The sequence below is a fragment of the Pan troglodytes genome, chromosome 13 (genome assembly GCF_028858775.2).
Source record: "Pan troglodytes isolate AG18354 chromosome 13, NHGRI_mPanTro3-v2.0_pri, whole genome shotgun sequence".
NCBI lineage: Eukaryota > Metazoa > Chordata > Mammalia > Primates > Hominidae > Pan > Pan troglodytes.
Window position 1 is genome coordinate 54,578,918 of NC_072411.2, and position 27,417 is coordinate 54,606,334.

The 27,417-nt window shown below is 39.3% G+C and overlaps 1 protein-coding gene across 12 annotated transcripts in view; it reads left to right on the plus strand.

The window, feature by feature from the left end:
• FMNL2 (formin like 2) overlaps positions 1-27,417 on the plus strand; it is a 474,212-nt gene that overhangs the window by 374,980 nt on the left and 71,815 nt on the right. For 11 of the 12 annotated variants that reach the window (XR_010150095.1, XR_010150096.1, XM_054679872.2 and 8 more), the window contains 3 exons: positions 8,127-8,210; positions 10,268-10,420; positions 24,513-24,621. Coding sequence is in view for 10 of the 12 variants with exons in the window: in XM_054679872.2 (XP_054535847.1) it covers positions 8,127-8,210; positions 10,268-10,420; positions 24,513-24,621 (346 nt within the window). In the remaining 2 variants the exon portion in view is untranslated. The remainder of the gene's footprint in view (positions 1-8,126; positions 8,211-10,267; positions 10,421-24,512; positions 24,622-27,417) is intronic. The other variant, XM_016949827.3, reaches the window with a different exon arrangement.

Genomic DNA, 27,417 nt, shown 5'->3' on the forward strand with positions numbered 1-27,417 from the left:
AATAAGATTATCAGGGATCTGGGATCAAAGCAATGAGGCTTGTCTGCTGGGGATGAACATGGTGGTAGTTTAATACTTTTGGGCATTTAGACTCAGGACATTTAAATACTTTCTAATATTTATGAATCAGGAGCTGGATTTGATTTTGTTTGGTCCAAACCTTTGCCTTTGGCCCTTTTAACTGAAAATGGTGGAATGAACTGCAGCCAAGATTTCTACAAATTGTCAAAAAGCATTTCTTAGGCTGTGCGTGGTGGTTCACGTCTGTAATCCTAGCACTTTGAGAGGCTGAGGTGGGTGGATCACCTGAGGTCAGGAGTTCGACACCAGCCTGGCCAACATGGTGAAACCCCATCTCTACTAAAAATACAAAAAATTAGCCAGGCATGGTGGTGCGTGCTTGTAGTCCCAGCTGCTTGGGAGGCTGAGGCAGGAGAATCACTTGAACCTGGGAGGTGGAAGTTGCAAGTGAGCCGAGATCATTCCACTGCACTCCAGCCTGGGTGACAGAACAAGACTCCATCTCACCGAAAAAAAAAAAAAAAAAAAGCATTTCTTTAAGCATTGCCGAAGTAATGTGAAATTGACCATCAAATGCAAAAGGAAGATGATCATTTCCAACACAAACTTGGCTGAATAGAAGAACCTTGGTTGGGTTGAAGCCAGTGCAGTCTGCAAGCAATTGGAGTGGTTTGTTGTTGAGGATACTAGAGACATATTGAAAGATTCTTAGATTTCTTTCATCCTTACCAGGTGAAGTTTTCCCTTGCCCACCATCTATGTGAGGAACTCTGAAAGCTTTGGCTTTAGCAGCAGAAAAATTCACGGAGATGCATTGTCTGATTATATGCAACCAATCACTAGCATAAACTTACGTGAAGTAAAACCACACAACCAGATTGTGACCATCTTGCCTGTTCTGAAAACCCAAACCTGAACTCACTCTTTGTTATGTAAACTAACTGGCTTGCTCTCACTTGATAGGGATATCTTCTGAAAAATTACTCAATAATGATGAAAATAATCAGTTACTAAAATGAAGAATTCTTGGAATGCAAGGTGCTATATAAGGAAGCCATATATTTTATTGTACTGTTTAAAATACTGTAATAGATAGATAATTCAGTGAGTGTGGTGACCCACGCCTGTATTCCCAGTACTTTGGGAGGCTGAGGCAGGAGGATTACTTGAGCCCAAGAGTTTGAGACCAGCTTGGGTAACATAGTGAGACCTTGTGTCTACAAAAAAATAAAATATTAGCCAGTCACAATGTCACGTACCTGTAATGCCTGGGACACTGAGGCAGAAGGATCAATTGAGCCCATGAGTTCGAGGCTGCAGTGAGCAGCCATTGCACTCTCTGAGTAACAGAGTGAGACCCTGTCTCTAAAAATAAAAAATCGGTGCCCATTTGCTCAAATTTTTGCTATGCCCCTTTCTAGTTATTTGACCTTAGATAAGTTATGTAAGTTTTCTGCACTTACTATGTGACCCAAGTTAAATTCTCATTGATAAAATTAGTATAATACTTACATCACAGGAATATTATAAGGATTAGATGACATAACTTGTAAATTCCTAATAAAGGGTCTGAAACATAATAGTTACTCAATATATGATAGTTGTTTGTTATGCTTGTTGCAAATAATTATCTGCAGTATTCAACAGTATTATATATCTCTAAGGATATACATCTCTTATATATATCTCTAAGGAATTCCCTAAGGCAGAGAGTATTATCATCTTTATCTAAAATGATCCTGACACCCAGGAGATTATGATACCCAGAAATTAAAAAGGAGGGATTACATTTACAATCTACTTGTCCTAAAAAAAATTGTTCTGGGCACATGCTTGCTTTTCAACGTTAAAGACTTGAGCTTTCCCAAGATAACATTCTGAGCTGCAGCTTTGTCAAGCAAAGGACTTCTTCTGAGTTTTGATATAAGCCTAAAACTCTATAAATGGAACAATCTTCTGAGAAAGAAAATTAATTTTCTTTGAGTCAAATTGAAATAAGAATTGGACTAGAAATAATCCCATTCACTTACTCTTAGGAACTATAATAATAGAGAAGAATTGGATTATGACTTATCTAAGCTTTTGCAATTACTTGAAATACCCTTGAAATGATCCACATAGTGTTAGAATACACTAGCCATGCAGTGTGAGTAGGCAGATGCCATGGTGCTTAAGATGTCAGAGTGATAGGATTTAAATGGTGGTGAGGGTGAACTGGACAGATTTACCAGCTTTATTCTATGGAACTGATGTGTACACTGTCTCTCCTTGGAGGGAATTTATTGTAGTAAAGCTGCCTATAATGATAGAAAATTACTTTTCATCCTCAGTGCAAGGTCACAGAAGTTCTGAAAGATGCTCATTTCTCTTTCTCATTGTGGTGTAGAGAGAACAGGCATGAGATGGCAGAAGGAATGTGGCAAGTTGGCAAGGAGGGGAAGGAGGTTTGTAGAAAAGGGAAGATGCTGAGGAACCGCTTAGTTAATGTCTTCTCTCCTGCCCACCAGACTTCTTTATGAATCAGTGCTGGGTGAGCCAGGCCAAAAGAAGAAAGACAGGAGAGTGACAAAGGCTGCTTTTAACATGCATGCAACACGTATGGGAGTGTATGTGTGTATCAAGCTGCCTTATGATTAACTTATTCCTAGATGGTACTTTTTTAGAAACCATCAAGGTTATAATCATTTTGTCATTTATTAAGCATGGTGTTAGGTACTTTACGTTTGTTATTCTGTGTATTTCCTACAAAAATCTTATTGACCATTAGCCCTGAATCCCTGTTTTACGGATGAGAATACTGAGGGTCATCTATTAAGTACCTTGCTCAATTCCACACAAGTTAGAAGCACCGAGATTTGAGCCTAGATATGGTCACTTCTAAAATTTATTACTAAACCAGCAATTCTCACATTTTTTTTTTTTGGTTTTAGAATGCCTTTATACTTTTAACTTATTTTTGAACCCCAATAAGCTTTTGTTTAGATGTGTCAAATCTATTAATGTCTATAATATTAGAAATTAAAACTGATAAATTTTAAACGTCTTTAATAAAATGTAATATTTAATAACATTTAATTTAAATACATAAATATAAAATAAATGTTATGTATTAACATAAATATTAATACATTATAAATTAAATGACATGTTTTATGAAAAATATTCTTCAAATCCAGAAAAAAATTGGTGACAAAGGCTGCATTGGTTTAATTTTTGCAAATCTCCTTAGCATCTGGTTAATAGTTGGCAGCTAGATTCTCCTGAGTCAACATTCAGTTTGTCGTGATCTGTTTTGATTGATGTATATGTAGAAAATTGGGTCTTATACACACTTAGAGACAAGTTTTTTAAATGGTCTTTTCAGATAATTGGGATATTCTTTTTTTGGTAGTACCCCCAAAATTGAACGGCTGGTAACTAATTCTTACAGATAGCTATAATGTAGAGTCTGAAATCATATCAGTGAACTTTTTGTGCTCTGTTATATTAAAATCCATTGGCCAGGTGCTGTGGCCCGCAGTCCCAGCAACTTTGGAAGGCCAAGGTGGGCAGGATGGCTTGAGCCTGGGAGTTTGAGACCAGCCTGGGTAACATGGTGAACCCCTGTCTCTACAAAAAATACAAAAATTAACCAGGTGTGGTGGCATGATCCTGGAGTCCCAGCTACTCAGGAGGCTGAGGTAGGAGGATCACTTGAGCCCAGGAGGTTGAGGCTGCAGTAAGCCATGATTGTGCCACTGCACTTCAGCCTCAGCAACAAAGTAAGACGCTGTCTCAAAAAATCCTTTGTGCTGTCTTACACTTTGATTGGGTCTTTTTATCCATACATGAACTTGTGACATGATTTGTTAACATAATGTTGGTCATTTGGAAGATCAGAATAACTCAGTAAAATCACGTTTCTCCACTGTTGAAGCATATCCCTTTACAATGTTTTTAAAAATCACATTTGTTAATAACCACCAGTCTGGTTAGAATATATTGTAAGTATTGAGAAGCTGTCAAACTGACGGTGGTGAATACAGGTTTTCCAGAATTCTAATTTTTGTTTGAAAGCTCAAAGTTGGTCGTCAACAACAAATACTGTGTTGTCCCTGAAAGGATGGGCTCACTTCATATTTGAGTAAATGTCTGCCACATACCCCAAACTGAATCACCATAATTTGTCAGTTATTTTTACAAGTAAATTGACATTCCATGAAAAAATGGCTAGTTCAGCTCGCAACTCAAACAATTTCACAGGTGCTTTTCCTTGAGACAACTGTGCTACTTGGGCAGGTAGCAGAAGTACTTTATGTGAGCTTCCTGTTTTGTCACACTGAAAATGAAAAAGATGTGTACTAAATGAGTAAGCTTTAATAAAATCAATATTTTTTATTGCTTATCTAAGGGCGTTCTTAAGTGAAGCTGGCCTTTTCCCCCTCCTGAGTGCACGGAGTGACAAATACAATAAATAGGTGTCTTCTTTGGTTGCAGCAGTTTTATACAGTATTTCTTTGGCATTGTAAGTGTCAGTGTCAACAGATTGAAAACAACTAATGTCCTAATATTTTTGTGAAAACAGTTTTACCTTCACAGATGCCCTGAGAGGGTTTCAGGGACCCCTAGTGGTATATGGGCTATACTTTGAGAATCAGTTTGCAACACTGCCTAACAGTAGATCTGATGACCAGTGTTGAATCCACACAGCGCTTCTTTCTTTTGCTTTTCATTATTTTTCATCAACTTCAGTTCCCAACATATGTCTGTAGGACCTCTCTCTAGAGGAGGCTGGCAAAAGGAATTAACTGCTTTTTCCTTTCTGTTGTGCAACTTTGGGCCACTTGGCTTAATCTTAGAAATTGAAAGCCAGGAACATCTCTTAAGACCTATATGAAGAGAAATAAGGTTCTAAGATTTGGGGAGACAGAACAAAGATTTGATATTAAGCTGTGACCAGCCTACAATAAAACAGTGACTGTTGGCATTGGCACTTACATCTCTTCCTTGCACCCAGTTTCTTCCAGAGCTATTTGTCATTGTCCCTGTCTTTTCCAGCTCCTAAGCATCTGATTTAGAATTTGCCTAAATTCAGATTTACAGCATATGGTAATTACATTGAATCCGTGAGGCACTCAGGAAGTTATGCGTTCTGTCAGAGTCAGAAATAATTCAACTTCCCAAAACCTATAATCACCCAATTTGAAACTGTTTGCCTATTGGCAACATATTAAAAAGTGTGTGTAGCATGCACAGAGGTGAAATGGAACTAATTTGCTATGGGAACCCTGAATATATGATATAGTCCTTGCATGATCATTTACATAAATCTGCAAAATGAGGCATCCATATTCTTTGAATGCCTTTAGATTCCAAATACTGCTTTGAAAGTTGCCCGTTTTTTATCTTTACCTGTTTTCTTTCCTTACTCTTATATTTCTGTAGAAGTTCACTTTCAACTCCAATTGAAAATGGCCAGTTCTCTCCAATACAGAAAGTTCCAAGTCAAGAAGGGGTAGGGACTGAGATAATAGTTAGAAAAATGGGGGCTCTTTTTTCATGTCATCCATACCCTTATTGCTGAAATGACTTTGCTAAGCTAACCTAATACCATTTGATAAAGTGGGGAAGGTAGCCAGCCCTGAAAGACTGATCTCATTCTTTCCTAAAACAGCCGGGGGTGTCAGGACTAGATCAAATCCCAGGGAGGATCTTGTAGCTTTGAAAAAGATGTTAACTGCATGACATTAAATCAGGGGTAAAACATGTCACACTTTAGCTGACCTTTTAGGAGGTAGGCAGCAGGCTGTTACCTTTTACTCAGAAAATTGTCTTTGAGGCCCTTTCACTCAAAGTCAGGAAGTGGTGATGGGGGCATGGATAAGGACTCTGAAGTGAAGTAAGAGGAGCCAATGAGTATTCTTTATCCCTGCATTAAAACATATGCATATTAGCATGTTAAGTGAATTGTAGCTCTGGCTGTACTTGGCTATTTCCTACCTTAAAAAAATTTAGTTTTTCTTCTATAGGTCACTTGCCTCTTGTCCAGTTGGTGGCTGAACTTTCCAAGTGAGATGGAGGTGCCTGCCAGTAGTTGACACAAGGGCAGGCACTGAGTGCATTCTGGATGGCCTGCACTCTACAGAGGCTGCATCTGGAAAATCAACCAGAAGAAACGACAATGACTGTTTCTCTTAGCTCCTAAATTAGTGTGTTCTTATGGGCCACTGAGAATATGTTCAACTGAGACTGCCCTGAAAAATCTGCCCCCCTCCCCCCGCCGTGATTATTTTTCATATTAAAAAGACACCCACCACCAAGGGCCAGTTTAAATTGTACAATCACAGCCCATAGGCCAGACCAATGGAAAAGCCTAAGCAAGGCTAAGGGGCTTGAATTTAAAGATTTTCTAATCATCGGATTTTGATATTGAGTTCCAGACTTTAAGTCTCCAGCCAGTTACAAAAAAGAAAAAATTCTTTTTACTATTTCTAAGCTTCTAATTACTAGTATTGAAATGTGATCAATGTCTCCTGAGACCTAGCACCACAGAAAGTACTTAAAATAAATAAAAAATAAGTACCTAGTAGATGCTGTGAGATAGTGTATGTGGCTGTTTTGAAATGAAACTTCAGCCTCCACCAGTAGCCAGCCCTGTTAGTTTTGTCTAGGTCTCATAACAAAGCCACTTTGTGAGGCCTACCAGGTGGTATTTTCTTTGCCACCGTTGCCACTCCAGGTCTCTCTTAAATTAAATGTTATATGTTTACAGGCAGCTATGCCAAGTGCATAGGTTTTGCAGTTGCCTCTCTGAGGTGCTTGGGGGGAAAACACAAGGCAATCTTTCCACTTTCCCATTTTGCCGCCTCCTGGAACTACCTGCAGACCTGGGCTGGGTTTGCATCATGGAGATGACAGGACTAGAAGAAAGAATGACCTTGAGGATGAAACAAAGAACCCCTTCCCCCTGCCAAAAATTAAAACAAACAAACAAAAAACCAAATATCCTGATTCCATGGGATTGTTTTCTGCCTTTTAAGACAAAGACCTCAAGGGGTTGCTCATGCTTAAGGGATACTTGGTAGAATTGTCCTACTGTTATTTTAATAACTAACAAAACTGGCTTCCATAGTCACTATCATGTCCATAGCTGGTCAGACTTTTTAGCTTGGTGTTTCTGGAGGAAAGCAACCATTGTGGAATGCAGGTGGCAGATGTACCTCAAGTGGCATTTCAGCGATAGTAGTAGATCTTTTAACTTATTATTTGTTGGAGTTTGAAACTTAGTGAAGGTTTAATCAGGTACCATATGTTGTTTGAAGATGAATGCACTGGAGGAAATCTGTAAAAGGGGGTGGTGACATTTTACATCCACCTCCCTAAAGATTCTGTTTGACCTCCCATCAGGATTATTATGAAGAACAAATAAGAATGTATAAGCATTCTCCATGCACTGTGGAGCACCATTCAAATGCAAGGCGGTATTATTTAAAAATGAATTTTTAAAAAACCTGATATTTGTCATGTGCCGGCCTTGATGATAGTATGCGGTGCCTGCAGCTTTTTAAAAAGGTTTTAACATTCATGGAAAAAGTTAAGCAAATCATTATCCCTATTGAATTTCTAGAAGCCCATAAACAGTGGTCTCTCATTGGCTAGTTTAGTGGTTTCTGTAGCTTAGTGTGCCAAGGACTTGAACTTGGATTTGGAATCCCGCCTGGATTTTTGTGGTTATGTTGTCATGTCCCCCATCTGCCTCGTTGTCCATAGTCTTGCTTCCTTCCACAAGCAGGCTGTAGATCAATTGTGGTGGAAAAAGTACATTAAGCAAGTGCCTTCTTTAAAGAAAGTTTCTTACAGATTATCTTAAATCCTCTAAGCAGTAAAATGCAAAGATGGCCCACGTGTACTTTTTGGCCCTTATTTTTGCACATTAAAAAGTTGTGGTTTTCTTAGTTACCATATCTGAAAAGCTCCTGCCTCATGTGAAGTAGTCTAGGCCTTCCTCCCTATGTCCTTTCAGGCAATGAAAGTTTCTGGTGGAAAAAACAAAACTTTGCATTGTGTCCGTTCCATGGCAGGTCATGTGATCAATTTCTCCAATGATTTTTTTTTCCCCCCAACAGATGGGTCAGAGAATTTCTGAATGAAGAAAACAAAGGTCTTGATGTTCTAGTGGAATATCTCTCATTTGCACAGTACGCGGTAACGTAAGTAAAACTTGGCTTGCTTGCATTTGAATTTTATGTGGTCACAGCAGATGCTACTCAGTGGTAAAATTATACACCACAGAGAGGGCAGAAACTCAGAAGCAGATGTGCTAGGGCTTAGGGAGGTTTGTTTCTGTTTGGGTAACTAAAAACAAATCACATAATGGTATTAGAAATGCCTTTAAGGCAGAAGTAAAACAGGTGAATAAAAATCACTCTTAAAGGAGCCCTTATTTTCAAAAGTAATGCTTTCTTTAGGGCTTAAGTTACATATATGGAAGAATAGTCTAACAGTTGGTGAAAGAGGTATGTGATAAATCACTAGGCGATGCAAAAGAGTGACTCCCTTTTTCTTTTAAAAATGATGTCTGCATGTATATTTGCATATGCTAGTAAGTGCATAGAAAATGATTGCAGAAACAGATACCAAATGTAGTGGCACTGGAGGGAGAGGTAACAGGAGGCTGTTCCTTTTTCCTTGATATGTATTTGTATTGTTTTGATTTTCTGCCCATAAGCTGAAGGGGAGTAAAAACTGGAGTGCAGTGGCATGATCTCGGCTCACTGCAACCTCTGATCAAGTGATTCTCCTGCCTCAGCCTCCTGAGAAGCTGGGATTACAGGCACCCACCACCATGCCCGGCTAATTTTTGTATTTTTAGTAGAGACGGGGTTTCACCATGTTGGGCAAGCTGCTCTCGAACTCCTGACTTCAGATGATCCACCCGCCTCGGCCTCCCCAAAGTGTTGGGATTTCAGGTGTGAGCCACCGCACCCAACCTAGAAGCACTCATTTCTATGTGTGTTTCCTTTTTCTGCTGTGTGAGAGTGAGGATGAGCTGAGAGGAACACACGCTGAATGGCGTGGGAGCTGTAGAGTAGCCTAGCGAGGGCATCAATGCCATGAGTGATTTCAGGATGCCCTCCTCGTCTTACCTTCTCTCATCTCAGTGATTGCTTTCTCTTTTTAGCAGTTAAAATTTTATTAGATTACCCCATTCTAACTCTTTTATGTTCAGTATTACCTCCTGCAGCCAAAGGCATGACAGAATTGTGACCAGTTGCCTCCATGGACTTTGTGCATCTATCTCTGCTATCTGATTAGTCTTTTATAGGTGAAAGTCATCACCAATTTTCAGATGAAGGTTCTAACCAAATATTTTATTTTGTCAGTTATACTTTTATAAAAAGTTACACTTTGATTTCCAATATGTATTATTGTTTTTTCTTCTGCAGTATCCTCTAAGATTTTCCTGAGGATATTAAGTGTAGCTACCTTCTGATTGTTCTACTGTCTGATCAGGTGTTGCTATGGGTAGAAACAATTAATACAATTTCTTTTTTTTTTTTCTTTTGAGAAAGCACAGTTACTTTGTGAGGGGGGAAATGCATGGAGCACAAAAGCCTGTCTGTTTAAAAACTTTGTTCCTAAAACTATACAAGAATGAGCAAGTTAACTTGTCATTTATTCTAACATGGTTAACATGAGTAATAACCTCAAAAAATGTCAGAGAAACAACAGTCTCACTTTAAAGAGCACCACACTGGGAGGAGATTCCAAAATCAAAGCAAATCCATAACTTTGTTAGTAATGTATCACATATGCTTGGAAAAGTACACTTGCCAACACACTAGGAGAAAATGCTCAGTGAAAATTGATGGGTAGGAATAAATTAGTATAAGCCTAACATATTGACTTGTTAAAGCAAAATGAAGACAGCTGTAAGATCTTTTCCCCCTTCCATCATACCAATGTTAGTGACTTATATATTAGCAAGCCTTATAAAATAAAATACAAATAATATATCACTATTTAATTTTTGCTGCTCATTGTTCCATTATTCTTTTGCCAGAACCATTATTTGTCATTCTGTATTCTTAAAGCTAACACTGAGCCCATAGAAATTCTGTTGTATTTCCTTTCCAGTTTTCTTTGTTTGCAAAGACTTTCCATACTAAGGTGCAGATGTCTTGTAGGAACAGCAAGTTATACATGTTCGTTTATACATGTGAATGTGAATTTTTCAGTCTTCAATGGCATTTCTCTTTTGTTTTAGTTTTGACTTTGAAAGTGTGGAGAGTACTGTGGAGAGCTCGGTGGACAAATCAAAGCCCTGGAGTAGGTCCATCGAGGACCTGCACAGAGGGAGCAACCTGCCCTCACCTGTGGGCAACAGTGTCTCCCGCTCTGGAAGACATTCTGCACTGCGGTGAGTTCGTTTAATCAGGAGGCAACTTTGGCAGGATGCACTGGGACAGCAGGCTCCTACTTCTTTTGATGATTCTGGGCACTGTATCTCATAAATTGCCACACAGCACTTTCATTTGCAATCATTCTAAATGAAAGTTTCTTTAGGAGTTCATGGGATCTTCCCTTGGGCAATGTTTGATAACTTTAAATAGCTTCTGGAAACACCATACCTTGATTCAGCATAGAAGGTGGGAAAATTCTGCTGCCAAGTGATAGAACAGGGTAGTCTCATAGGCAGATAAGGTTTTGAAACCAGGGGAATGTTGACATCCTGATGGAGGTACTGTTTCCAGGGTAGAGGCAGCACTTAGAGATCTGGGATCTCTGCCCCTTGTTACCCTTTGTCCTTCCGCTCCCTTTCATTTCTCCAGTGGTAGCTCAGGTTGTGTGCTGTGGGGTGTTTTCTTAGCCATAGGTACAGAATGCTGTAGTGATAATTTTTATTAGTGAGATGCCATTAAGCAGTATTCCTTTGATTAGATATGCTTCAATTGCCAACCTTTTTTTTTTTTTTTTTTTGAGATGGAATCTCGCTCTTGTTATCCAGGCTATAGTGCAGTGGCACAATCTTGGCTCACTGCAGCCTCCACCTCCCAGGCTCAAGCGATTCTCCTGCCTCAGCCTCCCAACTGGCTGGGATTACAGGCACCTGCCACCATGCCCAGCTAATTTTTTTTTGTAATTTTAGTAGAGGCAGGGTTTCACCATGTTGGCCAGGCTGGTCTCGAACTCCTGACCTCAGGTGATCTGCCCACCTTGGCCTCCCAAAGTGTTGGGATTACAGGCATCAGCCACCACACCCGGCCAGTTGTCAACCTTATATTTTCTCCTAAGTATTCCCTTTCTCATCTCTTCTGGCTAAAATAGTACCATGCTAAGGGAGGATTGGTGCTGACCACCTGTACTAGCAATGGGTTTAATATTGCTGAGGTTGTTCATTCACTCATACCTACAATCATTCATTCACTGAAAAATATTTTTGTGCTTCTTATTTGTCAGGCATAACACTTAATACTAATTGTATGTTGGTGGATAAATCAAACTCCTGCCTATGAGGACAGAGATATCATCTAGAACAAGTTTGTAACGGTTTCTGTGGTTCATGATTTTAAAATAAAATTGTATTAATAAGACCCTCATTCCAAAATGTTGCTTATTCTTTCTTTTCATTTTTTTTCTACACTACCCCATTACTTACTCTTTCTAGCTTAAAGTGTTTCTATCTTATTTCAGGCATGATCTGGCAAGAGGACATTACTTCTCTAAGTGTTTACGATCACTCCGGGTATTCAGTCATTGTTGTAGAATCCATATGTCAGATTGCAGCCAGTGAATATGTGGCTTTCAGACCTTTGGATTTGGTTGTCTAATTACCTCTTGTCCCTTTGACTTGGTTTTTGGTCATGGAAAGTTAAACATTTCTCTGTAATGAAGTTAAGTTCTGCTGAAGGATTTGATATTTGAGTATGATACCTCCAGTAAATCATTTAGATTTTCCTTGTTTAGAACTGGAAAAAAATGTTAATGGGTTTGGAATGAATTGATTCAATATTAAGAGCAGTGTTTCAATTCACCTTATTATATTTGCAGTAGGCCAAAGGTTGTGCAACCTGCTAATCTGCATCAGCTTCACATGTGGGCAGGAATATATGGGCTGATTTGGCAGATATATAAAGAAAGGCTAATTGTCTGAAGAATTTCCTGATCACCTTGGTACTGGAATGGAAATTCTCACCACTAGTTTAACTGTAATTATTTGTAAGGGATTTAATTTACAAAGTACATTGTAATTTGGTTTTCTATCATTGGACACGTAGAAAGTATCATGTATTGCCAAGCTACCACCTTAATAAGGATTCGTTTTTCTGGTTAATAATTCAGTATGCTTACTTTTTAAAGTATTTTTTCCAGTAGAGCAGAAGAATCAGGAAAATCTGGGAAACTTCCCAGGTTCAGGGAGGGATGTAACCCTGGATGCTGGAGGTCGAGGGACATCCAAGGCCAGCCTATTTTGCTTCACAGTTTTGCTTCAAAGTGGATCTTGCTAGAATTAATTTCAAATTGGAAAGTCAGACCAAAAGCATGCAGATAGGGAAATTGTATCTGGAAAAACACAGGCATTATATATATGATGTTTCTGGTTGGCAGGTGTGCTTGAAGATGACCAGCTAAGAATCCAATACCACATTCTTCTGTTTTGTGTTTTAATATTTTCAAGCTCAAGAACAGAACATTTAAATTTCCTTTGATTCTGCTTTATGGTTTCTAGTAGCCCAAGAAAGCTGATAAGGCAGTAACTTTCATGCCACTTAAGGACCTGAAGCTTAGATTTTTGTTTTGTTTTTTAAACAATGTATATCAGAAGTTTTCCAGCTCTTGTGGTTCATGGATTTATGTCTGGATTCTAATGCTGTATTTGGTCATTGGATATAGCATCTGTGACATAAAAACAGCAATCAGAAGTACAGGCATATGGTACATGTTGCTTTTCATATACCCAAAGATTATTTACATTTTTTTCTTTTCCTCCTCTCCCCTTTCTTTCTCTTCTCCACACACTGCCTTCACTTTTGGTTTTCTTTTTACTATCCTCCCTTTTCTTTTCGCCATCTCATTTCTGATTGTCTTCTCCTCTTCTACTTTGTCCTTTCTCATCCTGCTGTCTCCTTCTTCTCTGGTTTCATTAATCTCTCATGCCACCACCAGATTGGTTTCTCTGCCTGAGTATTTTCAGTTCCATTGCCACTAGAGCTGCTTCTCCCCTCTTGCCTCTGGAGCAGCTTCAGTTTACACACTGATGATGAGGCTTCAAACCGGAAAATCTCATAAGTCACGGGTGAAAACGACATCCAAGCGAGCTCACAGTGCATGCTGGCAGGGCAATCCGACTGCTCTCCACGTTATAATATGATAACCTTGTGGCTTTGTGCTGACATGCCATACTAGAATAAAGCCTGCTGCCTTTTAAACTTTGATACACTCTGTTATCATATTATGATTCCTCATTTTTAGAATTTGAACCTTTACAGTATCTTGCATTTTAATAGCACAGGTTGTTTTTTTTTTTTGAAAAAGAAAAAATATATAAATTCATGCTCTATGAAAATGATTTATTCTGGTAGCTTTGTTTAATTAGTATATGTCTTCTGTATCCAAATGCAGATTTTAGTTCCTTCTTTTTAATCTCCCGATAATAAGACAGACATATTAATCTTATCTGATACCACTTGGCAAAAGGATTGGTTAATCTTGGAAGAAAAAAAATGAGATTTCAGGAAATTTAAAACACATTGTAAATGGGCATGATTAAAGAAAAAAATGAAAAACACTGTGTTCAGCTGGGCACGGTGGCTCATGCCTGTAATCCCAGCACTTTGGGAGACAAAGGTGGGAGGATCACTTGAAGTCAGAAGTTTGAGACCAGCCTGGCCAACATGGTGAAACTCTGTCTCTACTAAAAAACAACAACAAAAACTAGCTGGGTGTGGTGGTGCACACCTGTAATCACAGCTACTTGAGAGGCTGAGGCATGAGAATTGCTTGAACCTGGGAGGCAGAGGTTGCAGTGAGCTGAGATCATGCCACTGCACTCCAGCCTGGGTGACAGAGCAAGACTCAATCTGAAGAAAAAAAAAAAGACAAACACTGCGTTCTAAAATACAAGGTTGGTTTTTTTTTTGTTGTTATTGTTTTGTTTTTTACCAAATTCTAATGTTGACACACATTTTCCTCCTTGTAGTCATACTTTACTTTTTAATTACTCAAAATTGATTGTTAAACATTTTATGTCATAACATACCCCTTGAGTCATATCAGCTATGGGATTCTGTATTACCATGTATTTGTCAGCTTGGCTAGAGGGAAACTGTTGCTGTTGATGCAGTAGAGACCTGGTTTGTATTGTCTTCTAAAATTAGAATGTGGTGTGCCTTCGGTTAAGATAGGTTTCTGTCAGTATGGCTACAGAGCTAGCTAAATTTAACAATGCCGTATAGGCACATATGTGCACATCTATGAAGACAAAGGCTATGTTATTTCAGATGCAAGAGAAAATACTTTCTGATTTTTAAGAAGGTCCAAGTTAATGCTATTAACTCGAGTAAGAAATGACATAGTAAGTAAATGAGTTTTTAAAGAAAGAGGTGGAGTACTAACTTAGGGTTTGGAGGAAGGGACAAATTTAAACTGGACTTTAGGCAATGTCCAGAGTTGGTCCTCAGGGTAAGGAAAGGTTGCTCCAGGTGGAGGGGAAGTGAAAGAACATGAGTTGAGCACAGCCCTATATAAAGATCAGGTGTGCTAGGGAATGAGGGAAGAACCTGTCCTTTCAGGAACAGGTGCTTTGTGATGGAGATAGAGAGCTGTTCAGTGGAGAGAGAGTCATAAGACAGAAACCAAGATTCACCCTTGCTATTGATCTTTGTAACCAAGGATGATCTTTTCAAAATAATTATATAATCCCGCTCATTTTTTCCTTAAAATTTTTTTGTCTTCTTTTACTTTCCTGAATATGCCCATAGTTTACATATTCCCATTGCAACGGTTTATTTTCAAGTAATATCTTTTCTTTAAAAACAACACCAAGGTCCACATTGCCTTTAATACATTAACTACCATTAATATTTCTTCTACACTCCTCCAGAGTAAGAGTTTGTTTTTCTTATGATGATGATGATGACGATGATTTTTTGAGATGGGGTCTTGTTCTGTTGCCCAGGGTGGAGTGCAGTGGCACGATCATAGCTCACTACAGCCACAACCTTCTGGGCTCAAGAAATCTTCCCCCTTCAGCATCCCAAGTAGTTGGGCCTACAGGTGTGTGCCACCACGCCTGGCTAATTTTTAATTTTTTCTGTAGAGAGACGGTCTCACTATGTTGCCCAGGCTGCTCTCGAACTCCTGGGCTCAAACAGTCCTCCTGCTCAGCTTCTCAAAGTGCTGGGATTACAAGCGTGAGCCACCATGCCTAGCCAAGATAATTACTTTAATGGAATGGCATTTCATGAATAGTCCTTATCTGAATATTTGCCACTTGTATCCTTAGTGGATTTACGTGAAGAGATGAAGAATTCAAATGTAGGTCCTTGTTTATATATTTTTAACACTGCAGTCCCATTCCTGGCGATGGTTTTCATAGAAGTAATTATTAAAAGTATTTTTCAGTGGTACAAAGATACAGATAGCATTGATGTAATTTTTATTGGTAAGAAAGCCTTTTCTTAAATGTCTGTTGTGTGGCAGCCACTGTACTAAGGGCCTCGGGGGATTTGCTGTTCACAGTTTACTGCCTCTGTGAGATTGCTACCGTTATACCACTGTGAGGAAACTGGGGCCTGAAGTAGTAGTGAAACAACTTGCCTTGGGTCGAACAGTAAGTGAAGGAGGCAGGATTTGAATTGAAGTGGCTTATCAAGGATTGGAAAAAACACTGAAGAGGCCTCAGCAAATTCTTGTAGCTGTGGTCCAGTGCCTTCATGGGCAAGACTGATTATGGACTTAGTTTGTAAAGGGTGCCTTGCCAAGGGTTAAGGATACAGAAAGATATATTAAATAATATATTTGTATATGATTTGTGGCTGACAAGGGACTTAAGTATATATATGTTTGTGTTTCCACATGCTTGTGTACACGAGCATATATATGAAATGTCATGTGAGTGTAACAAACTCTAACAATACGGAAATGTAGAGGCGAGAGTAAACAGCAGAACCTAGGGAGTGATTCACAAGACTTGGTGTGGATGTGAAACATCAATGAGTAAGACCCAGAGGAGTGGCTGGGAAAAGGGAGAAGTCAGGAGAGTGATCCGAGCGGAGGTTCAGTGGTAAGACCGCATGCTTCCTTTAGGAGACAGTGAAGAGATGAGCCTGGCTGCAAGTCGTTTAGAGCCAGTTTATGTACTATTCTGAAGGTTAGTCTGTGAAATTGTCACTGCAGCTCATTGGCAATGATTTTGTTGGTTTTTGAAAAGAGGGGATAATATGGGAAGAACATAGAAATATTTCCATTTAAAGGTCACAGGAGTGAGATGGTTTCCTTGGACACATTTTACATGGGGCTATGTCCTGAGTAATTAGCCCCCCCCAATAGCAAATGCCTTTGACAAATGGAATATAATGAAAAATAAGAAAAATCAGGCTAATAGTGACTCTCCATTCATATGATGGGTTGCCAGCCTCCCCTTTCATTTGCTCCATTCAAAAAGTATGCACTGAAACCTTTGATTAGAGGCTCTGATCTAGCTCTTATCTGGTCCTCTAATGGGACATATAGACAGCGTTCCAATGCCTGATTTAAAAGTTCATTAGGAATTTTGTTTACTTTTTTCTTTCTTTCCCTCTTTCTCTTCTTGATTCCTCTACCTCTCCTTTGAATTATCTGGATTCAGCTGTTTCAGCTCTATTTCTTTTGGCTGTAGAGACAGTCAGAAAAATGCCTGGCCCCTTTTTTTAGCATCATATATTTTATGAGTTTAATTGATAGAAAAAATATGCCCAAGTGATGTCATGTCTGAAGGATAAGAAAGAGGAAACCTAAAACCCCAAATCTTGGTTAAAGTTCTATTAGCCCAGACCTTGGAACCATAAAAGACTGGTACAATTCTGCCAAATTCTGTAACATACCTCATTGGTGTTGCATTTCAGTGGGTTGAACCCTTATGTCAGCTTCCGAAGGAGTTCTATACTATTCTTTATTTATAGGTAGATATTAGTTTGAGATCTGAATAGTGTGACAGACTGCATTTTCCTTACAAAAATGCTTTTTGTCAGCAAGAAAATATAGCTTTTCTTTTACTTGTTCCCATTAGGGCTTAGATATTATGAATCTCACAAATGTTGGCGTGGAAGCTCCATAGAAGGCTTGTGGAAAACCTTTTTGCTAGACTCCAGGAAAGCCTGGTTAGTTCAATTCAGGAAACATTCTTTCAAGGTTCTGCGGTATTATGTAGTCTGGGTATTGAAGCTCAAGGAGAAAGACAGACATATACACAACTCACATACTAGAATAAGTCTAAATGTCTAGAAATAAGTGTATATTGTTGAGACAATAGATGGGTGATCACAGTTACTTCAGGACATTACTGGGTGAGCAACGGCTTCCATTTTGGTGGGTTTTTTTTTTTTTTTTTGAGACGGAGTCTCACTGTGTCACCCAGGCTGGGATGTAGTGGCGTGATCTCGGCTCACTGCAACCTCCACCTCCCAGGTTCAAGCAATTCTTTTGCCTCACCCTCCCAAGTAGCTAGGATTACAAGCACTCACCACCACACCCAGCTAATTTTTGTATTTTTAGTAGAGCAGGGTTTCACCATATTGGCCAGGGTGGTCTTGAACTCTTGGCTTCCCAAAGTGCTGAGATTACAGGCGTGAACCACCGCATCTGGCCCATTTTAGTGTTTTCTAAGTGCTTGGTACTTTACATGTATTAGCCTGTTGTCACACTGCTATAAGGACATACCCGAGACTGAGTAATTTATAAAGGAAAGAGGTTTAATTGACTCACATCTCAGCATGGCTCTGGAGGCCTCAGGAAACTTACAATCCTAGTGGAAGGGGAAACAAACATGTCCTTCATCACATGGTGACAACAAGAAGTGCTGAGCAAAGGGAGAAATGCCTCTTATGAAACCATCAGATCTCTTGAGAACTCAGTATCATGAGAACAGCATGGAGGTAACCACCCCCAGATTCAATTATCTCTTACTGGGTCCCTCCCATGATACATGGGGATTATGGGAACTACAGTTCAAAGTGTGATTTGGGTACAGACACAGCCAAACCATATCATTACAGATATAAATCTCTGAGTAAATCCAGTGTTTGATTTCTTCTAGCTTTTTAGCTTATGAGTAGAGGTCTTTCTCCTCTACTCCAAGAATTTTCATAGACACACCACTTAGTGCTTACGTTTACCACCATTGTTATTATTTTTAAGAATGTACTACTTTATATTTTTAAACATGAAGGACTAGCTCAAAATTTTGTAGCTTCCCCCCCCATCTTTTTTTTTTTTGACTCCTTTGTGATGGGTAGTGGTTTAAAGACAGCAAAACATGACTTTAACCAGAACACTAACTAGCTTTATACATAATTCAGCCTATGAACATGTATCTGGCAAGAGAAATTCCTGATCTGTGGTTCGGCAGATCCATGAGAGCTGCTTCTCCAGATTTTCTTTGCTGGCCTTGCTTGCTTTTTGCGCTCCTGTCAAAAACTCAGGTTTCGCTTGCTGGTTGGAGCTCACTAACAAAAATAGCTTCTTTCCCTGTAGCGCCTGCTGCTGGTGCTGTGCAGGTTGAGGTGTTCCATTTGTGCTCCTTGATAGATTCATTGTTGAGCATTAAGTAGGTGGCTGGGTGCAGTTGTCACCTGAGTACTAAATAGGAAATGTTCTGTGTAGATTTCTTAAAAGATATTTGCTTAGCCGGGCGTGGTGGTGCCACCCGTGGTCTTAGCTCCTTGGGGGGCTGAGGCAGGAGGATCACTTGAACATGGTAGGTCAAGGCTGCAATGTGCCGAGATCATGCCACTGCACTTCAGCCTAGGTGACAAGGTGAGACCCTGTCTCAAAAAAAAAAAAAGGAAATTAAAAAAAAAAAAAAAGATGCTTGTGGCTGGGCATGGTGGCTCACATCTGTAATCCCAGCATTTGGGAGGCCAAGGCGGGCAGATCACTTGAGGCCAGGAGTTCGAGACCAGCCTGGCCAACATGGTGAAACCCCATCTCTACTAAAAATACAAAAAAATTAGCTTGGCATGGTGGCACATGCCTGTAATCTCAGCTACTTGGGAGGCTGAAGCAGGAGAATTGCTTGAACCCAGGAGACAGAGGTTGCAGTGAGCCAAGATTGCATCATTGCACTCCAGCCTGGGCAACAGAGTGAGACTCTGTCTCAAAAAAAAAAAAAAGAAAAGAAAAGATATTTGCAAAAATCGCTTAGTTTTTAAAAGTCTATCACTCATACTAGCATTGACTTATAACTTTTTCTTTTATTAATATTTTATGTACATATAACTATTGGTATCTGCTGGGATATGCATAACACTAATAAAAGGGTTTGGAGTAATTCGTTTGGTTATGATCTTAAGTCAGTTTTGTAATCTGTAATCTGCTTCTTTCTGCATTCACAGAGCTTTGTGAATTCTAACTGGCAACTCTTCCAAGATAGAATCTCATCTTTGAATGCTAGGGTAACATTTAGAGTTTTAGTTCAGTGGAAAATTAGCAGGTAGTTCTCTAAGTTTATGTAGAAGAGGGGCTGGGAAATTTGGTGCTGTTAGTTTCCCTACAAAATCAGCCCTAGATATCCCTTCCCTATTGTATTTTTCTACAAATGGCAGGAGCTCCAAAAATTAGACTCAGCTATTTTCTGTCTCTGGGAAGCCCTTCTTTTGTGTGCAAGCATCCAGGGCCCCAAAGGCTCTGCTTGCCAGCCTGGGAGAAGAAAGGCTATCAGGATGGCATTTAGATAATCAGCCTCAGTGGTCCAGGAATTGGGTCACAACTTCTCCATATTTCATTTCCTGTTTTTCTCTTTGGAATCTGAGGGAGTCCTTTCCAATCCTCGCATCTCAGGGAACCTCCCCCAAGTCACCAGAGAGACCTGATTGTTCCATCACCTTCTTAGACCTGTTCCCATCAACTTGAAAGTTACACTTCAGAATGAATAGGTTGGAAAAGTTACACTTCAGAATGAATAGGTCTCTAAATGTCTGTTATGGAATGCTGGTGAAATGGTTGAATTAAGGCCCTCTGAAAATGTTCTCATCCATGAAAGTGATAAGAAAACTGGCAAAAATTACTGGAATAAACTTTTTCAGAACTCTAGAAATTAAAGTCTTGCAGTAACCCAGGGAGCATCTATTCAGGAAAAGGGACTGATTCTCAGAGCAGGAAGTTTTGTGGCATTTTAACTTGTTCTCATTCCCATCCCTCCCTCTCCAGTTCCACAGTAGCCTTGAAAACCAGTAGCTGCAATCACAGTGAAAACCAGCAGCCTGGCAGCCTCTGGCAGGGGCAGGATGGCGTTGGAGTGTCTTCAAAGCACCTCTCCCTCCTCCTTTTCCTCCTTCTCCTCTCCTGGCTCTCCCTCCTCTGAGATTTGAGAACTGCTGGTGGAGAGGAGGGCCCAGGGGAGTGCATTGCTGCTGAAACTGATTTCAAATTTCAGTTTAGGGAACATGCACCATTAGCTGTTGACAGAGTCTGGGATCATGCAAGATGTATTACATGGGACAGGACTAAATAGAGCTCATGTGCGCCAATTATCCATGGGAGTCCATGGAGAAACTGATGCTGCCTCTCACTGGAGCTTTTAAAGTGTACCACAGTGAATTGGAGGGACACTCTCCAATTTGGTTCTGCTCAAATTATGTGAAGTTTCATAATAGCTTCAGGAAGAAAATATTATAGTAACCGTTTCACTTTATGTAATTCTGTAACAGAACACATGCCAAGGGTGTTAGTTTGCCACAGAGGTGCTCATGCCTCCTACTGAGTCACTGGCTTAATCCCTGCAAAGCTCAGGCCTTTGTAGAAAGTTTATTCAAACAGGTAAACTAGGATGATCAGTGTTTGGAAAACGAAGAAAGTTTAGCCTAGAGGGCTGTGGCAAAGGACCTGACGCAGGCTGCCTTATCCTCTCTTTTAAAGATAGTATATTGAATTGATTTATTTGTGTTTATTTATTTGTATACAACAGCATCATGTATATACATTATTACATAGTTATAACTAGTTTCATTTGAGCGGTTTGAATGTTAATTGGTGACGGATTACTGCTGTGATTTTTTTTTTCAACCTTAAGTGAATCGGTGTGACATATATTTAGTAGAGTTTTGGGGCACTAATCAATTAGCCTCATCTTTTTTTCTGTGGAAACTGTTTGTCACTGAATTCAGCCTTATTGTTATCTAGGTGGACATTTGCAACACCAGGTAGTAAGATTTTCAGAGCCGAGTTTTTCTAATGATATTTGGTTCTTCGGTCCTATGTATTGTGGAGGGATTTGGTCTCATCACAGAAATCTGCAAATGTGCTTCATTGGGTAGATCAGAACCAGCTCTCCATCTAAAAAGGCCTTCTAGGAGCCATCCTACAGGGTGATTGAGGAAGAGTGTGATGATCCCCTTATCTAGTTAGCCCTCTATCTTAAGGTCTAAACCTAGACCATCTCAGTAATGTTTAGCATAAACAATAGGTACTTAATAAAGCCAGCTTTGGGGCTTAAAAAAGAGATTTGGTTTGATTTCCTGTGGCTGGTGAGCACCAGAGGCCATTTCCTCTAGGTTGCTTACCTTGTCTAGGTGTTCTTGTTGTGGTAAAGTGGCTAATAACTTGTAAATCCTCATTCTGTTGCTGCTTTAGGGTCAGTAAACCCATCGCCTCAGGGAAGTGGTTATTAGATAGTGTGAGCTTCTGCAGGGCGCAGTGGCTCATGCTTTTAATCCCAGCACTTTGGGAGGCCGGGAATTCGATACCCACCTGGGCAACAGAGCAAGACCCTGTCTCTACAAAAAAAAATTTTTTTTAATTAACTGGGCATTGTCTCTTGAGCCCAGGAATCTGAGGCTGCAGGGAGCCGTGATCATGGTACTGCACTTCAGCCTGGGTGACAAAGTGAGACCCTTGTCTCCAAAAAATACATGGTGTCAACATCATGCGTTGGAGCGGAATTCAAAACCTGTTTTTTTTTTTTAAAGTAGTCATGTACTCACATGGTAATTAAAGCAAAGAAACCAAATATCCAGTTACAAAAATTGTCAGATTCCATAAAATATGCATGATGAAGAATTGATTAATGTACGTGCTAACCCATGGCACAGTCCCTAAAATCTAGTCTTGTATGTTTAAGATCATCCTAAGTTGAGTCCTTTGAAAGTAAATTTTCAGAGGTAAAGAATTATGACATTTCTCAGGGTGCATTTATTTAGTGAGAGGAAATCCTTTTAAAATGATTCTAAAATATAGAGCAAAATTTCCTATTAAGTCAAAAAACATCCTCACTTTCCTAATAAGTGTCATATATAGAATAAAGATTTAAAAAGAGAAACTTGCTTACCAAGGTATTGGCCACTGTGTTCTGTAAGAGATGCCTATATGCTGCTGTTTTTGACAAACTAAGCCTTAATTCACCATGATGAAATAATTATTCAGGGTGAGAAATGACACCTATCTAGGACTGAAGCAGAAAATGCTGCCAGGATGACAGGATGTGAACATTTGATAAAGAACTAGCCAGCACAGACAGCTGTAGGCGGTAGCTTTTTCACATGATCACCCAGCAGATTGTTGATGAGTCAGGTTGATGATGAGCAACTCGTGGAAAGTGACTGTCCTAAATCGCAGTGAGGAGACTTGTGGTTTTGCCTGGTCTCGTCTCATCCCTTATTTGCTATGTAGATGTAATGTCTCTGGGCTTCCGTTTTCTTAACTGTATCAAGAAAGGATTAGAGTAAATGATACCACAGCTCTTCAGTGCTATGATTTTGTTGTTGCTGTTATTGGTCATGATGGAGGTTTTTAAATTTATAATGTTATTATTTTAGACATACAAGTTCAGATACTACCTTTTATTACTACTCTATTTTTATATAAACAAATAATTGGAGAAAATAATTTTTAAACCAAATACCATACATTTTAGAAAAAACTTTAGCTCTATTGTTTTTGAGCGTAGAATATAACTAATAAACAAGTTTCTCATTGTTTTTATTGACATTTATATATTGCGTATTTTCTAAAGTCTTTAAATGTTAATAAGTATGTATGTGTTATGTCATATTAAATGTATTTTAAGTGTTGATCCAGAAAATGTATTTGAGATTAGCTATCTACTGCAACAAATAGAAGCCCTTTGTGTTAATGTTTGGGAAGTAGAATATTATTCTAATTAATTTTGTTGCTTTCTACACTCCATAAAATAATAACAGGGACATTTTAGCTTCTTAGAAAGAGACTATTGCAATATAGATCAAGAACTGGATCAGTAAATAAAAAGAAAGAATGTGCTACATTACTTTACACCTCTTAAGAAACACAAATAAGGCTGGGCACGGTGGCTAACGCCTGTAACCCCAGCACTTCGGGAGGCCGAGGTAGGTGGATCACGAGATCAAGAGATGGAGAGCATCCTGGCCAACATGGGGAAACTCCATCTCTACTAAAAATACAAAAATTAGCGGGGCATGGTGGTACACACCTGTAGTCCCAGTTACTCGGGAGGCTGAGGCAGGAGAATCGCTTGAACCTGGGAGGTGGAGGTTGCAGTGAGCTGAGATCGTGCCACTGCACGCCAGCCTGGTGACAGAGCGAGACTCTGTCTCAAAAAAAAAAAAAAAAAAAGAAAAGAAAAGAAAAGAAAAGAAAAGAAACAGATGTGTAAGGTTGGTCTACTTGCTGGAATAATGAAAATGTATTAATATTTCGAAGTGATGCAGAAATATGGCACTGTAGAGAATAACCTCTCCCATTTTCCTTAGAAACTGGTTTTCATTAGTGTATCTTCTCAATCATTGCTGCATATGAATACAATTTAACAAAAGGCAGTTGATTCCATTCAAATTACTCTTTCTTTTTAAAACTTAATCTTAGATTACTTTGTTTTACACTGGAAGCTATTGCTATCAACTAAAAATGAAAACTCTTTCTAGTAAACAGTCATGTACTTAACAAGTGATTCCATTAAAGAAATTCAAGACTGAGGTTAAAATAAGAAAGATAGAGGAAGGGGAAGAACTTCAGATGTAGATTAAGAAGATGATATATGCTTGGGTCTCATTGGCTGTGTGATTAGTTTTTAAAGTTGTACCAGTCTCTGAGACCTCCAAAAAGTGTGTTAACAAGCATACCCAAGATGGGCTTATGGCAAAGTGGCACATTATAAAGCTGTATTTTAGAGGTTGAAATCAATCTTACTGTTGCCATTTGGTGGTGGTTTTAACCTACAGTCCTTGTTTTGGTACTGGTAAAGAGTAGTGTCTGTTAAGTGCATGTGCCTATGCTAAGAAAGTAACCTGCTGTTTTATAGAAGTTTCTCTTTTTGTTTGTAGATATAATACATTGCCAAGCAGAAGAACTCTGAAAAATTCAAGATTAGTGAGTAAGAAAGATGATGTGCATGTCTGTATCATGTGTTTACGTGCCATCATGAATTATCAGGTATGTTGGAGCTTCTGGTTCTTTTAAAAAAAAACCTGAATTAATCAGACTCAGAAATTACTGCTGGGTGCAGTGTACACCGCTTGGGCGAAGGGTACAATAAAAGCCCAGACTTCATCATCCTACAATTTATCTGTGTTACCAAAAGCTGCTTATACCCCTAAAGCTGTTGAAATTTTTTTAAAAAAGAAGAAAAACCAACCAAACAAACAAACAAAAAAAAACAGACTCAGACTTTGTTCTCTTTGGTTTCTTTGTATTATTTCTATTTGAAGTAAATGCCAGGATTTAACGAGATTCTATTAAAAAAGAAAGGCCTGGTTCATTCTAATTCTCAAGGTTTAATTCTTTGCTCTCATATTTTAATAAATATATATAATTTGTGATGTATTTAAAGGAAAGGTGTTTTCCTCCTATAGAGATAAACTTACCTAGATTGCTTGGTGAATGCTTGTGACTATTAAAGATTGAATAAGCTGCTGTTGCAGGTAGTAATGAAACAACTCTAGAACACCAGGAATGGATAGAGACAGTGGTTCTCAAAGGGTTATATGGCAAACAGGCGAAAAGTTACAATTATTGGCAGTTGGGCTCAGTGGTTCCTAATCTTTATAAGAAGCACCTGGAAGATCGTTGAAAATGCAGATTCCTCCTTTGGGTAATTGAGATGCAGGTTGACCCCACTGTAAAAACACTGGAAGTTACGGTGGAACACGTGTGCTGGGTTAATCTTAACAACAAAGTGGAAGTTAGAGCTTGTAGTACCTAGCGTGAACTGGCAGGGTCATCAGTTTAATTAGGTCAGCAAAGCAGGGGTACAGGGGTTCCACTTAGAAAAGTGGAATTCAAATATAGAAATAGGATTTGATTTCCATTAATATGGATGCTACAGTGGGTCCAAGTAGAAGTGGGAGATAAATACATAGGTGGAGGGTTGGTGTTAGAGTTCAAACCAACACAAAAGGCACTGTGTTAAATTTAAGAAGGGAAACATGCATTTATTCTTTCAATTTTTTTTTGAACTTTGCCAGACGGCCCCTGTTCCACATAGGCACTGAGAATACAGCATTGAATAAATCTGTGGCCCAGGGAACTTACTTTCCAGGGAGGGGAGACAGATGACCAACAAATAAATTGGCAAAATGTATATGTTCCAGATATTAATGATGAAATGAAAGCTAATGCTTACATGTTACACTTTTCAGGTCTAGTGCTTTTAAACCTCTTAAGTCATGTAAATAGCCCTGTGAGATCAATAATATTACTCTCCCCATTTTACTGATGAAGCTGGGACACAGAGAAGTTTGGTAATTTGCCTAAAATCACATAGCTAGTTAGTAGTGGAGTCAAGATTTGGACCCAGGAACGCTTTGAACCCAGAGAACCATTACTAAGTACTGTAGAAAAAATAGGAAATAGGAACTGCTGAAAATGTGTGTGAGTTTTAAATAGGCCAGCTAGGGAAGGGTCACTGAGAGGGTAACATCTAGTAACAACTTGAATGAGGGAACAAAGGGAGGGATATTAGGGGAAGAAGGTTCTAGGCAGAGAAAAGGGCAAGTGCAGAGACCCTGAGGCAGGAATGTCTGGTTTGCCCAAGGCACAGAAAGGAGGCTTGGCTGGATCAGAATGAGTAAGAGGGAGAAGAGTAGAAGATGAAGTCAGATATGACAGGGAGTTTGATTATGTAGAGCTTTAGAGGCCGCTGAGAGGACATTGACTTCACTATGAGTGGAAAGCTATTGAATGGTTATAACGACATAATCTGACACTTGGATTTAACATGAGACCATTCTGGCTTCTGTGTTTAGGTTTGATCTTGGCCAGGCAAAGGCAAGAGGGGGTAGACCATTTAGGAGGCTTTTAGCAGTAATTTAGGTGAGCTTTGGTGGTCATATGGACTAGGATCATAGGAGTGGAGATGACGAGAGGTGGTCAGATTCTGGTTTTATTTTGATGTTAAAGGCAGCAGCATTGGATATGAGGGAGAAGGTGAGGAGTAGAGGGTGGCACCAGGGCTTTTGTCTTGGCACCTGTGAGATATATTTGCTATCTATAAAGATGGGAAGACTGCAGGATAGATGGATTTGAGGCAGATCATTAGGAATTCTGTTTCGGGGATTTTAACTTTGAGATTCCCCTTAGACATTCAAATGGTGATCTTAGGTGCATGGTTGGATATGCCAGTCTGGATTTCAAGGCAGTGGTCTAGGCTGGAGTTAGACATTTGAGAGTAATTAGCATATAAATGGCATAGGAAGCCAGGAAGGTGAATGAGATCAGTAGGGGTAGACTGAGAAGTAAAGAAGTCCAAAATATGAACTCTAGGGCTCTCTGTTTAAATGTCAGAGAGATGAAGAAAAGCTGGCTAGAGAGCCTGAAAAATAGCCAAGTAGGAGCCAAGTGAAGGACATATTTCAAGGAGAAGGGAATATTCAGCTCTGTTAGATGCTGCTAAGTCAAGTAAGATGTGGAGTGAGGATTGGCCATTGGCTTCAGCAAAGTGCAGGTCTTTGGTGATCTTGGCAAGAACAGTTCATTGGGATGGTGGGGGTGAAATGCTTGATTGGAGTGGTTTCAAGAATGAGCAGGAAGTGAGGATTTATACTGAGTGTCTGGAGGAGTTTTGCTGTAAAGGATAGCAGAGAAATGAGAGGCAGTGGCTGAACACAGGTTGTGGTATCAAGAGAGGTTTTTATTGTTACTTAAGATAATTTGCATTTTTTATGCTAATGGCAATGAGTCTATAGAGAGGGAAAAATAAGGGGGAAGGGAGGAATTTCTGGAACATACGAT